Below are 15,161 nucleotides of genomic sequence, written 5' to 3'. Positions count from 1 at the left end.
TGTCTGCCACTGGATTTGCATCCGTTCAGCTGAGCTGGTTTTGTTTTTCAGCCATGATTGTTTTCAATTCTAATGCAGCTGAGCACAAGGAAGTGGCAGCCCTGCTCTTCTCTCAGCATTGGAGCTGGCTTTGCAGGGCGACCTGCAGTGCTGCAGCAATACAACCTGCAACTGCAAGAACTCTTCCCCACCCTCAAAGTTTCCTCCTGTTCCTCAACAGACTCTTGCCCCACAGCTCCCCAGAGCAAAATTCCCTGTGCCCAGAGGGAGGGAGCAGCTCTCCTCACATCCCTTCCTCACCTTCCTGTGGCTGCAGTCCAAGGCCGTGCTCCTTGGGGCTGTTATCTCAGTGCTGGACCACCACGTCATCCCACAGGACAGATTTGATCCAGACAGGTGTAGGCCCAGGGCTGTCTTCCTGCTGTGTTAGTCAATGCATGTGCTTATGGGCAGCTTTGGTACTGCTGCTTTTGTAAGTTAGCTTTGGTGACAGCATGATGGACCACATCTGAATGCAGTGATGTGGGCAAAAGGCATCTCATGCAGCATAAAGCTGCTGGTACCAAGTTAACATCAGCCTCTTTTTTAATTGTATTGGTAGAGGGAATGTGTACTGTCCCAATGCTTTCCAGTGACAGATTTCTATGTCTGCATTTGAAATATTTGCTTTTCTGCTGTTCTGGCCTGTGGGGTTTTTAATTTTTTATTATTTTATTATTATTATTATTATTATTTATTTATTTATTTATTGTGGCACTGATGCTTGTATTCCTATTGTAGTATAGGCAATTAGCTGTAGGAATGCATTGTCCATCAAAGCTTTATTTTTCAAAGTATGAGTTACATATATCGTGCCCAAAGCTGTTTCTCTTTTTGCTTTCAGGAAGGAGATAGATACACATATTCTGGTGTTTCACTTAGCACTGTTGTGGTTTGAACTTTAGTGATGTGGAGCCTTCTTACTTCACTGACACACTCAGCCTCCTGCTTCCTTTGGAGCAGTGCCGGCTCACAGCACCAAAGCTGATGCCATTGATGCTCCTGCCCGACATAAAACAGAGGGAATAAAAAAGAAAAATGAGAGCATCTCTCCAGCATGGACAGACACCGGCAAAATGTCACAGCCCTGAGGAGGCACCTCAGCATCATGGGGTAGCCATACAGGGGTTTGGGGGAGCATAACCCCCTTCTCCTTTGGTCCCACCTGCTGGAGCCCAGCACAACTGTTGCTTTCATTGAAAGGATGAGATGGAAGTAAATGCAGCTGCACAGACATTCATGGTCATCCCCTGCCTTCGAGGCTGGGTCAGGCTGGGAGCTGGGCACTCTCTCACCCTGCCTTGCGCTGTGGCTTAGCCCCATCTCCTGCCGTGCACAAAACTTTGTGCAGCTCCATGCAGGTGCCCCAGTCAGCTGTGCCTTACTGCTGAGCCTCCCATGCCATGTCTAACCTAGGGCCCCGAAGTGCCGGGTGTCAAAGTCTGTCACTTCTGCCCATGCATTGCTAAGCACAGCCTCCTGGCTGGCAGCACTCTATGGCCGGGGGACTCCGCTCCTCTGGGAGGAAGCAGAGCTGACTTCGCGTTTATTAAGCAAATTAATAGGTTGGGAAAAAAGCAGCTGCGATGCGGGCACACTTTCCCCTCGCCTCCTGCATTAGTGAGAGTTGGCAGCGATGCAGGCAAAGGGCTCCGACCGCAAGTCCCCAGCCCGCAGCTCTGAGCTGGGGGCGAAGGATGCTCGCAGTTCCCCGTCCCGCCGCACCTCTGGCGCCGCTGTGGTTCTGATGGCCGGGGGTAAAAACCCGCTGCCACCTCGCGGGGTGCGGGAGGGATCCCGGAGCGCCGCTGGGGCCGCGTGCCGAAGCCAAACCTCCCCGGGCCGGAGAGGCTCCCGCCGGTCAGGGATGCTCCCGGTGCCGGCAGCCACGGGGAAATCCTCCGCACACCTCCGGGGCTGGAGTTTTTGTTCGGTTGCTATTTCGGGGGGTTGCGCAGGCGCGCTGCTTTGCGCCCAAGTGCCCGTGACTCCGTAAGCACATTGCTCTGCAGGATGGGACCGAGTGGTAACGATGCGCCCTGAGCTTATCCAGAACCCCGTCCAAGGAAATCTCCCCATAGAGCCCGGCCGGGCTGAGGTTCTGTTCTCCCTGCGCTCCCCACACGCGGTGCAGAGTCACATAGAACGGCTCCGGGGCCGCGGAACTCTTTGTGCTGCTCTGCGGGAGCCGAAGCATAAAAGCCGGGCAGGTTCCTGCGGTGTTAAGGACAGAGATAGGTGCATTTTAAAATAATTTTTGGAGAGAGAGGGATGTGACCAATTAGCATCCCCACGCTCTCCTGTAATTGCTGCTAAACTCCCGAGTGGGGCAGTGGGCTCTGATCCCCCCCGAGAGTGCGCACAGCCGGGGGTGCTGGATGGTGCTGGATGGCCCCCTCGGGAAGATGCAGCCTCGTAAAAAAATACAGCGGTGCGGGGGAGCCGAGCCTGCATGCAGCCGGCAGCTCGTCCTCCTTGCAAATAGGGAACGTCCGCAAATAAGGGCACCGCTTTTTTTTTCCCCCCTTTTAATAAGTCAGGAAAGCTGCCACCTGCCAGGAGCCACCTCACCTCCCAGCTGTTCCATCGCCTCACGCCCGACCCGCTTCTCTCCGGGTTAGGTGTGAATGCTGGGGGGAGGAGGATGCAGAAAGCCGCACTTCGCAGCGTTCCCCACCCCCCAACCCTCGGAAGAGGCCCGGGGTGCCCCGAGCGACCCTCGATAGCAGCACCGGGGCCGGGCTCGGCAGCGCCCCGGAGTGGGGGGGTGGGTTCCGGGGATCCCTACGAGAGGGGTGGCCGCGAGGGCTGCGCTCCACACCCCGTGCTCAACCTCCTCTGCTCTCGTTTGTTTTCTAGGAAGCCAAGGCGTCCTTTTGTTTTGGTAATTTCTTCTAAACCCCTCTTTCACTGCTCTACTTACCTATATTATATATACACATGTACAAGTAATCAAACAACGAGCTGAATTCGTCTGGGTTCTTTGTCCCACTGAAGTAAACAAAACGAAGGTGTTCGGATCTTCAAAACATCAGGGAAAAAAAAAAAAAAAAGAAAAAGGAAAAAGAAAAAAGAAAAAAGAGAGAAAAACTGCGTCGCCCCTCAGTGTGACGTTTGGGAGCAGAAGAGAAACGGTGGCATAAACGCCCACGTCGCTGCACCGCATGATGCCTTCGGGAGGAAGGAGGGCGATCTTCCCAAACCTGGGGAGCTCGACGGTTCCCCTCCTCGTTTCTCTTTAAATCCATCTTGTCCCTTTAATACAAATGAACTTTAAGCTCCCCCTGTCTTTTATTATTTAGATTCCTAGTCTTAATGACGCCAGGAGCCGCGCGAGCACACTCGCTAATAATCGTCGCGAACTGCATTTCAAAGAAACATCCCTGGAAGAAAAACACCGTCGTTAAAAAAATAGAGACTCCACCAAAAATGATAATGCGGAGTCCCGGCTGCTGCTGGGCTCAGCGCAACGCTGCAAATCAGCACCTGCGTGCCAGGTCGGGCTGATAACACCAACCTGCAGCAGCCCCGTCCGCCTCGGATTTCTCTTTGGATCGTTCATTTGATCGGGGAGAGGCGCTGAGGGAGTTTGGTTTTAACTGTTATTGGTAGTGTTTTATTTTTTAATTCCCCGATCTTCAGGATAAAAAATGACGGAGGTTCGGTCAGGACGGGATCCCGGCGCGGTTCCGCTCGCGGCCTTTTGGAGCAGCTGCCGGGTCCGAGCGTTGCGCGCTGCCCGGGCTCGGCTTTGTCCCGAGAGCAACAAACCAGCAGCCGCCGCTCTCGTGCCAAAGTGCGGCGATCCGGACCTTCCAACAGTGCGAGATGTCGCTGCTTTTGAGCACCGTGTTCATTCTGTCCCAGGCTCAGCGCCGCACGGATGGGGCGGCTGCGGGGGCAGCGCTCTGTGCCGTCGGATGGAAGCGCGCTCGGTGAGGGCTGCGTGAAAGCCGCCGCACCGCAGCGCATCGGGGACGCTCCATCAGCGCTGTTTTACCTAGGAGGGATTGAGCCCGGCTGCAACAACCTTGTCGGATAATTAAGCAAATTATACTTTAACCATCGGTAGCTTACAAGTTGTAATCAGTAATTCAAACTCCCGACAATTATGCAAATCGCGCTCGGGCTGCTCTCGGACTTTTTCTCGCTTTCGCAGCGAGGGTTTTGCCGGCGTTCCGAGCAGCAGCCGCGTGAGTCCGGGCGCACTTCCACGCGGGGGGTGGGAGGGGAGGCTGAACAAACAGCCACAGCTCCCACCAAAAATAAACCACAGCCGCGGAGACGGAACGCGGCACTTCAGGGGCTGCCCTCCTCGCAACGCACCCGCGGGCAGTGCCCACGCGTGACCCCTTCCCGCGGGCCGGGGCCGCTCCAAGGGTGGGTGGGTGGGTTGGGGGTCCGGCCCCGCGCAGCCTCCGCGGGCGCGCAAGGAGTGGCTTAGGGCCACGCTGCCTCCTGAGTGGCTGCCGGCCGTGGCTCCCGAACCATCCCTGGGGAGGAGTTATGATAATCCTATTGCCATTAAGGGCGTCTGGGCAGAGAAAAAAACCCGAGTGACCATTAGAGCGGGGGTTTAGTCCGCCAGCAGCCTTCATGCCTGCCAACTGAGCTCCGTCCGGGGGGCAGCTCCTCTTCCCCAGCGCCGACGTGGATTTACCGCCCGTGGGGGGGGGCTGAGCTCTCGTCTGCTTTCGGTACCGCACACCTGGGTTGGACGCTGGACGCCATGTTGTGGAAACTGGCAGATAACGTCAAGTACGAGGAGGACTGCGAGGTGAGAGGAGCGGGGAGGGGGCGGCGGGGGTCGGCTTGGCGGTGCGGGGCTCTCCCCACTCGGTGGCGGCTGTGCGCGTCCCTCCGCCACACGGAGTCCCTCCGCTCCCCGAGCCCTTCTCCTTTTGCTTTTTACTTCGTTTAGGATTTCTGTTTGTTATTATTTTTCTCCACCAACGTTTCTGGACGTTAAAATAAAAGGGGCATCCCCAGTTGTAAGGAGCCGCAGGCAGCGCCTTGCGGCACGGGGTTTTGCCCCCGTACAGTGAGTCGGAGCAGTAAAAGGACGGAGCAGCCCCGAGCGCCGCAGCTGTCGGACCGCTCCGGGGGAACGAGCGCAGGGAAAGCCACGTTGCGCCCTTCCCGCAGCCTCTCGGGGTGATCCTGGGCTGGAATCTCAGTCTGCCCGGTTCTGCCGGTCGTCGGCTGCAGCAGATCAGCTGGAGCCCCCGCTTCACGCTCCATTGGGACCCTATTCACCACCTATTAACCAGCGCTGTTACTTTAACGACCGTGAAGCCTGAAACTGCTAAATCTTGGGATTTCGTGTAGCCGTTTAGGCTTTGACTGCTGAGATTTGGGGTTGGGGTGAGAAACGCGTCCCATTTCGACCGCGCTACGAAGCCGTCGGGGTGCGCCGTGCAGTGCTGTGAATGGGGAGCCCTTCCTCGGGGCGCGGAGCCGCCTTTGCTGCGGGCAATGCGGGCCTGGGTGGAAGCTTGACGGTGCTTTTAATTGTTATTATTTTCGTTAATGGTTGTTCTAAGTTGTTGATAAGTTCTTGGAAGTGTAGGGGTTACTGCAGCGTATTTGTGATGAAACTTGTGGGAGTTGGTTCTTAAGCTCATCCCTGGAAGCTGGGCTGATTTCCTACGAAATACCCGAAAATAGAGAAATGGCAGCTTTTGCCTCCCCCCTCCTCATCCTCCCTCCCTCCCACATTGTCCCCCGTTGTCTTGCCCCGAGCGCACGGTGCCTGTTGCCAGCAGCCCTGCAGCCCCTGACCGCCGCCTCTCTTCTCCCTCCCCCTTCCGTGTGATTTCCAGGACCGCCACGATGGGAGCAGCAACGGAAACCCGCGTCTCCCGCACCTCTCGGCGGTCAGCCAGCACCTGTACAGCCCGGCCCCGCCGCTCTCCCACTCCGGAGCTTCCGACTTCCAGCCTCCTTACTTCCCCCCCCCTTACCAGCCGCTGCCTTACTCCCAGTCCAGCGACCCCTACTCGCACCTCGGGGACCCGTTCTCCATCAACCCGCTGCACCAGCCGCCGCCGCCTCCCCCCAGCCAGCAGCAGAGCGCTTGGCCCAACCGCCAGAGCCAGGAGCCCGCCGGGCTCCCCCCGCACGGCCGCCCCGGCCTCGTCCCGCACCTCTCGGCGCTGGAAAGCGGCTCGGCCGGCGGCCGTCGGGAAACGTTCCGGCGCTCCGACCTCTTGTTGCCCCACGGGCACGGCCTGGATGCCTCGGCGCTGGCCGACAACCTGGGGCTCCACGACATGGCCCATCAGATAGAGGATGTACAGGTAACCACCCCTCACCCCCGGACCCCGCAGCTTGCGGATGCTCGAGCGCTCAGCCCAGCTTCGCCGCTCCACCCTCGGAGTGAAAGTCGCTTTTTCTCTCCTCCCGGCCCTCAATGGGTCGGGTTGGGCTTCGCGACACCCCCCCAACTCGTTCCTCCTCACGTCTCGAGATGCAAAACTTTTTCTCGTTTCTCTTTGCAGAACGTGGAAGACCAACATTTATTAATGCACGATCAGACAGTCATTAGAAAAGGTGAGTACGGCGGCACACCGCTCACTTTCCCTTCTCAATAATCAGAGCTGGGTGGTGCACGGACGCTCCATGATCTCCTGAAGTGGAGCTGGGGGTGGTTGTGTGTGCGCTGCTTTGGGGTCAGCCCCGGGGCCATCCGTCCCCACCTGTCGGTGGTCGTGCCTTGGCTGTGCCACCCCCGTGTGTGGTGCTGGGTCGGGCGGTGCGGGGCTGCCGTCGTCCTGCAGCTGCTATCAGGGAGCTCAGCTCGGTGGCGGCCCCTTTTTCTTTCTTTTTTTTTCCCTATTAATCCCCTCGTTTCCCTCATTTGCCGTCAGCCCGGTGCCACGAGCCTGCTCAGCTTTACCTTAATCGAAGTGGTTTTGCAGCCGGGGAGTGAGAGCAGCAGTGACTCAGTGCAGAGTTTGGTGTGAGGCTTTGCGTAGTTTGGTTGTTTTTTTTTCCTTTTGTTTTTAAACAAATTCGTGCTCAAAAAAAAAAAAAAAAAGTCGGTGGAGGTTTTGCTTTGAAGACTTCAAACGAGCACCGAACTGAGGAAAAGCAGAAGTGCCGGGCAGGGCACTGATTGCTGCCTTCAGCTCATGGGAGAGCGATTTCGCTGTCAGATGGAGCGCGGCCGATTCCTTCCCATCAGGGACCGCGGCCCTTTAACCCCTTGGGGGTGGTGGGTCAGCGCAGGGGGCGAGCTGTGATCTGTGTTGTATTGGCCCTGTTCACCTGAGCGTTTCAGCTGTGCACGGCCGTGTTTTGCTTTCAGTTCTCCTTCGGGTTTAATCCCCCCCACTACTCCCTGCTGTGAATCTGGGGGGGTTCAATTCCTCGTGTGTGTGGGGTGGAGGATGAGCCCGATGGAGCCCTTCCCTTGCCCTGGCTGAAGGATGCTGGCACAGCCTGCAGCCGGATCGGCTTCTTAGAAGAAAGGATTTGCTAACTCACACACTGCATCGTTGCTTTTTGGGATAGGACTGTATGTGCCTTTTAGTTGTTTCTTTTAAGACATGTTCCCTCGGCAGCTCCTTGCACTGGAACATGGCAGACCACAGCCCCATTCAGCAGTTCAGTGCAGAACGACGTTGCTCTCCCACTCTCCCCCCACACAAAGCAGACTCACTTGCTGCTTCTCACTTCTTTCTCCGGTTCTAAAACACCCGCTGCCTTCTTCCTCCTGCAGGTCCCATTTCCTTAACGAAGAACAGCGCCCTGAGCCTCCCCTGCCAGAAGGACGGACTGATCGGGGTGGTCATTAACCCCAATGAAGTGTTCTGCTCCGTGCCGGGCCGGCTGTCTCTCCTCAGCTCCACGTCCAAGTACAAGGTGACAGTGGCAGAGGTGCAGAGGCGGCTCTCCCCCCCGGAGTGTCTCAATGCCTCTCTGCTGGGAGGTGTGCTCCGAAGGTACGCTGCAGCCCGGCCAATACCGGTCACTTTCATAAAGTATTATTATTTTCTCCTATGTGCACATTGTGAGATTGCAGCCAGATGAGAACAATGAGGAGCTCAGAGCCCTTTATCAAACTTCAGCTTTTTAAGAAGCCCAGCAGCGCTGAATCCTAATGGGCTTTGGAAATCTGCTTTGCTCTTGTGCCTTGTATGGGGAGCAGTGCCACTCACAGCCCTGACAGCAGCGCTCCTCCTCTGCGTAACAGCGGATTTTGGGTCTAAAAACTGCTGGTGGAGCTTTCCTGTTCCTGTAACAAACCATCTCCCATGGAACTGTTTTTGGATTAAGTCTCACCATCTCGTTTTGTCTTTACAAAGATGCTCCATCTGTCTGGGATGTTATTTTGTTATTTTTTAACACAATTTGGCTTCTGACTGCCCTATTCCAGCAGTGCTTTTTGACACATTTTCATTTTGACCTCTGCTGTGCTTCATCCTGGCTGGTTTGTAGCAAAGCCTTTAAAAGCAGGTCGTTGGGAAAGAGCCTGCTTTTGATCTTACCCCCACTAGAGCCCTATTGAATGTCAGGAACTGGAATTTCTCATCTTTATTTAAAAAAAAGCCTCTTGAAGATAAATAAGACTTTTTCTTTTCCTAATTACAGAGCCAAATCTAAAAATGGTGGCAGATCGTTAAGGGAAAAGCTGGATAAAATTGGTCTGAACCTCCCAGCTGGTAGAAGGAAAGCTGCAAATGTGACACTATTGACATCTTTGGTGGAAGGTCAGTCCCTGAAAATGTCTTAAAAATAAACATTCTTTCCCTTTATCCTCCTAGACAAAAGCATGGGAATGCCAGCAACTCAGTGGACTTCTGGAGGGGCTGGGAGGGTGGGGGTGTTTATTTTGAAGTGAGTGCAATGGGGGCAATGCAGCAACTGCTGTGCTGCTTTGGGCTGTGCTCCCCTCTGCCCCCAGTCCACATGCTGGCACAGGGGGGCTGTATACCACCACCACGGGGCCGGGGGCTGCAGGGAGATGCCATTCCTCCCATGTACGTGCCAGGCTCTGCAGAATGCCTTGTCTGTCCAGTCTGTGCTCCCTGTTTGGGGTTTTGTCTGAGGGTGTGTGCAGGGAAGGCAAAAGGGATGAAACTGGGTTTGGTTTCCCTTTGGGAAACTGGAGAGATGTGGGGAAGCTGCTCCGGTGCCTGGCCCTCCCTCAGCAGTGTCCTCAGAAGCTTTGCTAATAAACGCAGGCATATAAAGCGAGATTTATAGCTTCTGGCTTCCTGGTGGGAAACTGGAGCCCCTTTAATCTGCAGCATGTTATGTGGACCCTCTCGGTTAAGCCGAGTTGAAGGGTGTGTATATATGGATGTGTGTGGCTGTGGGTTGTGTTTGTTGAAAGCAGCTCCTGGTGGTGGTACAACTTAAAGGGGGGTGGAAGCAGTAACTAAAACATGAAGAATGGTCCAGCAGTGACTCGCTGCTATTTTGCTGCTGCACAAGCTTGAGTAATACAGCAGCTTCCATTGAAAACGCTTGGAATTTAGATTTGAGAGCTTCTGTATGTATGCACACACACACAGGCATTACATGGAGCACTACTTTGTGCCAATCCATTTTTTCTTAAGCCTGATAAAATAACCCTAATGGAAAAGAAAAACCCCAAACAGCTGAGTTATCCACCTTTGGAAGGTGGTTATTAGAAAGCAGAGCTAGAAGTGCACTAAAGGGAAAAATCTCTGAGGCTGGTGGAGTTGAGTTGCGTGTTTTCTTACATATCAGTGGGAAATCTGTTGTAGAACAAATTCCAGTCTTTGCTCTGCAGAGAATCTGCATAGAGACAAAAGCAAAGCTTTTCTTTCCAGTAAGAAGGCGAGGGAGTTCTATTTTGTAGCTGTCATCACGTCGGTTTTTCTTTCTTGATGGAAATTTACAAAGAAACGCTGATAATTACTGATCAGAGGATGGTAATGAATGGTATGGTGAAAAAAATAGAAGTGTTCCTTTCTAAACAGGAATAGTACTTGAAGAGTTCGCCCTGCTTTCATTTTCCTGATCTCCCACCAATAAATAGACGTTACACCATCTGTAATGAGCTCTCCCTGCTGCAGGTGAAGCTGTGCACCTTGCTCGTGACTTTGGGTACGTGTGTGAGACGGAGTTCCCTTCCAAGGCTGTGGCTGAGTACCTGACCCGGCCGCACATGGGCCGCAACGAGATGGCCAACAGGAAGAACATGCTGCTGGCTGCCAAGTGAGTGCGGGGCTGGGGGTGATCCAAGGAAATATATCCTGAGGTGTGACTGAGCTGAGTGCCTGGGGGCAGGTCTGGCTGGGGAGGCTGGGAGTGGAGGGCTGACCTGCTTCCATGGAGCTTCTGGTGGGCACAGGGCGAGAGCAGGGGTAGCTCGGCTGTGGGTCCTGGCTGCTGTCAGCAGTAACAGTGGGCAGATGTCCATCATGGGACTCCAGGAATTGGAAGCTGTGAATGGACCCATTTCACTGTTGAAGCTGAAGATGTTCAGTGAATGGCAGCACTCAGCAGATGGGAAAAGTCCTTGTTCTTTACTAAATTCTTAAAAAATTTTGGGGAACAGTGGAGCTAAGGGTGAAGGGAGACGCTCTGTTAGAGCTCCTCTGCAAGGCACCTGTATCTGCATGACCCACCTGCTGAGCAGGGCCCTGGCAGGCAGCACCTGTTACTCTTGTTTTTAACCAGAGTCTGGAGCACTTGCTGTTCCCTGCCCATGCTGGGGTTTAACCAAGCCTTCTCTTCTGGTCTGAGATGTTCTGTGTGGGGTTGGTGCAGTTCTTTGCTTTTGAAAGCAGAGATTCCATGCAGAACATCTGAGAAAAGCCTGTTTATAACTGATGAGAAGAGTTGCCCTAGTTGTGTGCTCAGGTTAAGCAAGCAAAATCCTGTGCAGAGGTTCCACGCTCCACCTGCTGTTGATTTAATCTGGCCTTCCCTGAAAAAGAGACTGCTTTTACAAGATTGTGTTTCTTAGAAATAGATTATCTCTTTCCTATAGCTTGAACTTTATGCTTTCTATTGAGCACTAATCCTTTGGCTCCTCAGTATTATTATTGGCATTGCTATTAACACCAGTAACAGTTCTCTTTTGGAAGATGTTTGTGATTGAGAAATTCTGATAAAGTGATGATATTGTGAAGATTGCTCATCTCATGTGAAATCACAGCAAGGGGACAGATTTACAAGCAGCAAACAACATATGTTGGAGCGTTATTAACCATTCATGTTTTGCCAGGCATATGTGTTCTTGTTTGCAGGATCAGGGCCTGGGTCCCTATTAAACAGAGCATCTACGCATAATATGCACAACTAGATTGAATCTCCTGTTCAGCTGCTTCAGTCTTCTTAAATCACTGGGCTGCAGCTGCAGAAGTTCTCATAGCATCTGGCCCTAAATCCATGCTGTGTCTTAAATCCAGAGCGAAGGCTGCAGAGCTCAGCTAGCAGCGGTGGGGTGGTGTTCAGCTGAGTGGATCCGTGTTGGTGTGACACAGCTCAAGCAGCAGGCTTGTCACGAACTGAACCTAAGGAATAAGCTTTAAATTTAGGTTGTGAAGAATGCAGTTATCTTGCTGTAATGAATTTCTGAAACTCAGTTCCTACATAGCTGCTCAATAGTTGACATGGACTTGGTTGTTTCATTTGCTTTAGCATAAATTTGCACCGTGGTGTAAAGCACAGTCACTTTGTGTTTTGCAGGCAAATCTGCAAGGAATTCACAGACCTCCTCACTCAGGACAGAACTCCGCTGGGAAACACGAGACCCAGTCCCATCCTGGACCCTGGCATCCAGGGCTGTTTGACTCATTTTAGCCTGATCACACATGGCTTTGGGAGCGCTGCCATCTGTGCTGCCATGACATCCGTCCAGAACTACCTAAATGAAGCATTAAAAATAGCAGACAAAACATACATGAACACTGGCGACCAGAGCCCTGCAGAAACCAACAAAACCATGGATAAAATGGACAAGCACAGGAAGTAAAGGAGAAAAAAAAACACAACAGACTTTAGACTCTTCCTCCTTAACGCAGACTGTGGGAGCCTCTTGCCGGGGGGAACGTAGCAATTTGGGTACTTTTTTTTTTCTTCTTTATTAAGAAAGGAGGGAAAAGGAAACGAGAACGACAAAATCATTTGGGATCTTCACTCCTCCTGGATCTGGGAGACAAGTCTTTCCAAAAGCTGCAGCGTCCGTTCTCTGTGGAATCAGTGACCTGAAGATAAGTACTTGGTACCCGCGTGTTGCCATCCTTTGCTGTAAAAGTGGTGCTATAAGGGTTGCTGATGGAAATATACGAAGGGATGAAATATGTAGATTGCTTTCGCACATCTCGGTATCTGGTGGCGACCGGCTTCGTGTGTAGTTCTTAAGAGACAGATTTGACATGGGGTGGTTATTTGTTATCAGATAAATTTTCAGGGTTTTATTCTCTCTTAATACAACAGCAGCAGTAAAGCAGTATTAAACAATGCTACACAGATTTATGTACATTAAAATTTTTTATGAACACCTGGAAATAGATTATTCTTTGTTTCTTTTTTTTTTTTTTTCCCTTTATCCCTTTATTTTCAGATTACCATAAGAGAGTGCTAAAATCCTGGTGGATAAAGTTATCTGATGGCATCGGACATACTTGTTTGTATGGAAACATTCAGGCTTTTAAACACTGCAGTAACGTTGGCTGCAGTTGAAATTATCTCGGTATTTTTTTAATGGGGTACAGGACAAAATGAAAATGCTTTTAGAAAGTTCATGTTCTGTGTCTGAGGGTATCGCAGCTTTATCCACATATTTATATTGTCTTTTTTTTTTAACTGGGGGGGGGGAACTTGGGGGAAAAATAAGCACATAACTTCTTGGGTATTTTTTTTGCCTCGTAAGGCCAAAAACTAATTTCCAGGGAGGCTTTATGTGTATTAAGGGAAGCTTCGTGTTGAATGTAAATAGTAATTTATGTGTAATTTAATCGGATTTGTAAATAATGGTGAACTTTTTAATACTTTTTTTTTTTTTATAAATGGGTTTTCAGATTTTAATTTTTGGTAAGTATTCTGAAGGTAATGGGTGTAAGCTAAACATATCTTTAGGTTTATGCACAGGTATGTTATACAGGGTATTTAAGACTTGGGGTTTTTTAATATCGCGATTCTTGCCACTGAAAATGGAATCTAATCTGAGGTGTGTGTTCACAAAGCGCAGTACCTTTGTGCATCATCCACCCAGCAGCTGACTAGACATGCAAAACGAGTGTGTGAGTTCGTGTGTATGTGAATAATGGAGATTCTGAACTATCTCTGCATATTTGTAAATGTTCCCTCTATAATTCTGATGTATATGATAACCATATAATAAAAAATATTCTGGATAGAGGCATGGAACGTTTTGTTAACTGAAAACAGTTTGGTCTTCTTTCTATACTTGGGGAATGCGGGGCGAGTAGCACTAAAGGACATTGTGTATTGAGTCATAATTGCAGCACTTTGTTCAGATTAACAGAACAGAAATACGGAGCTGTTTGCCAGTAAAACTAATGGTTTCAATTAAACATGCTATGCATCTCCAAGAATCTTTTTTTCTTTTCCCCCCTCTTCCTAAGATGTCATGATCATGCTGGCTGCCTATTTAAATAGAGCACAAACTTCAATTTAAACTGCAAGGCTTCCTCTAAATAAAAAGCAATCCCCGCAGCTTTGCCTTCCAGTGAATCTGTCTTTATTGGAATAATTTGTCTCTCTAATGATAAATATTTGCAAAATCCTGGCATGTGAAATGCGATAGATGTGCCATCTGCTTTCAGTGCTGTAAGGAATTTTGCAGAAAGTCCTCAAAGTGGTGAGGCTGCATTTGAGGCTGTCACAGATGCAATGTAGCCAAATAAAGCTTCCTGAAGGGGAACTTGTATGGCAGAGCTTCCTGAAACAGGAGCAATGCCAGCTTTGCCTTTATGCTGCCCCTGGAATTACAGCACCTGATGGATGCAGCTGTTGGGATGGGGCGAATGTTACAAACGATGGCAATGGACAAAATAGTCCATTTAAAATAGCAAGAGAATGTGATTCAGATAGCAGCAGCGTGGTGTGTTTTCCACAGATGTGGAGAATAAGCAACAGCTAGAACCAAAAGTTTTGCAAGTTGTAAATTTTTCCTTATTCTTGCTATTTTAGCTCTGAAATGTAATGGTAAAAGGTGTACAGGGAGAAGGAGGGGGGAAGCTCAAAGAAAGAAACTAATGTGCTGTGAGCTGGGGTAAAGCCTGCATTGTGGTTTGAGTTGCAACTCAGCTTTCATGCTTGAGAGCTGTGAAACTCCTGTCCACATTGCTTGGGCCTGTTGTAACAGTGGAAGAATGAGCATTTTGGTCATCTGTAAACAAATGTACATTAACATCTATCTGTATTTCACCAGTTCTCTGTGTTGTATATTTACACACAGAAATATGTTAGGTATGGTGAGAGCTGAAGGACAATTCCTCGTCAGAGAATGTGACGCCAGCTTGGTTCCCCCCCATTTTTGTACTGTTTGACTGCTTATCCAGTGCATACAGTAAGATTTTAGCTGCCAGACAATGGAATCTCTTGCTTTTTATTAGTGCACAAAACCAGGCTCTGAAAATAATTGCCCCTTGGGATAGGAAATAAGGATCTTTCCATTTATTCCTGCATGCATTCAAACAAAGCCAGTCAATTGTCTAATGTACTGACTCGGGTTCTATTTATATGTTTGGAACACCAGAAATGTTGAGTTTCCATTACCTTAATGCTTTTACTGTATGTTTTAGACTGTAAGTTACTTTGAGGCTCAGCTACCTCATCTGCTCTGCAGGCACATGAAAGAAGTCTCTTCTGCTGCGTTTGCTGAGGAGAACTAACTGACCTGAACTTGTCTGTCAGCTGAAATGATTTAAGGAACATGTGATAGGTTGGTAACTTCTGGGGGAGGCTGAAAGGTAGTTACCTGAATGCAGGTACCTGTGCAATATCTAAACCAGTTGTGGTCTCATAACACTTCTGTGATACAAGGCTGATGCTGCTTTTCCCTAACGTCACGTTATCCACAGAGCTGCATGGATGACCATCTCTGTGCTGGAACTATGCTGGAACCATTTGCTGTGTTCTCTTTCATTTTCACTTTCACAGAGTTATATAAC

General features: G+C 50.6%; 1 protein-coding gene and 1 long non-coding RNA gene across 2 annotated transcripts; one reads left to right on the top strand and one right to left on the bottom strand.

The window, feature by feature from the left end:
• Nucleotides 1–725: 725 nt before the first annotated feature.
• On the bottom strand, nucleotides 726–3,658 carry LOC116654287. Its single transcript, XR_004309417.1, has 2 exons — nucleotides 2,963–3,658; nucleotides 726–2,253 (listed from the first exon to the last, which is right to left on the bottom strand). It is a non-coding gene; the product is annotated as an uncharacterized LOC116654287 (long non-coding RNA).
• A 942-nt stretch (nucleotides 3,659–4,600) lies between these two features.
• On the top strand, nucleotides 4,601–13,410 carry TFAP2C (transcription factor AP-2 gamma). The gene is made up of 7 exons (XM_015881805.2): nucleotides 4,601–4,816; nucleotides 5,862–6,338; nucleotides 6,540–6,591; nucleotides 7,763–7,985; nucleotides 8,635–8,753; nucleotides 10,089–10,230; nucleotides 11,710–13,410. The coding sequence occupies exons 1-7, from the start codon at nucleotides 4,769–4,771 to the stop codon at nucleotides 11,993–11,995; spliced, it is 1,347 nt and encodes a 448-aa protein (XP_015737291.1). The 5' UTR covers nucleotides 4,601–4,768; the 3' UTR covers nucleotides 11,996–13,410.
• Nucleotides 13,411–15,161: the final 1,751 nt, after the last annotated feature.

Source organism: Coturnix japonica, chromosome 20 (genome assembly GCF_001577835.2).
Source record: "Coturnix japonica isolate 7356 chromosome 20, Coturnix japonica 2.1, whole genome shotgun sequence".
Lineage (NCBI taxonomy): Eukaryota > Metazoa > Chordata > Aves > Galliformes > Phasianidae > Coturnix > Coturnix japonica.
Note: the sequence above shows the minus strand (reverse complement) of the source record. Positions and strands in the feature narration are given on the sequence as shown.

Excerpts from the sequence above, each read along its gene's own strand:
- TFAP2C (XM_015881805.2), top strand. The coding sequence starts at position 4,769 with ATGTTGTGGAAACTGGCAGATAACGTCAAGTACGAGGAGGACTGCGAG. Across the intron at positions 7,986-8,634 it reads CTGGGAGGTGTGCTCCGAAG|AGCCAAATCTAAAAATGGTG; the intron begins GTACGCTGCAGC and ends TCCTAATTACAG. Across the intron at positions 8,754-10,088 it reads ATTGACATCTTTGGTGGAAG|GTGAAGCTGTGCACCTTGCT; the intron begins GTCAGTCCCTGA and ends TCCCTGCTGCAG.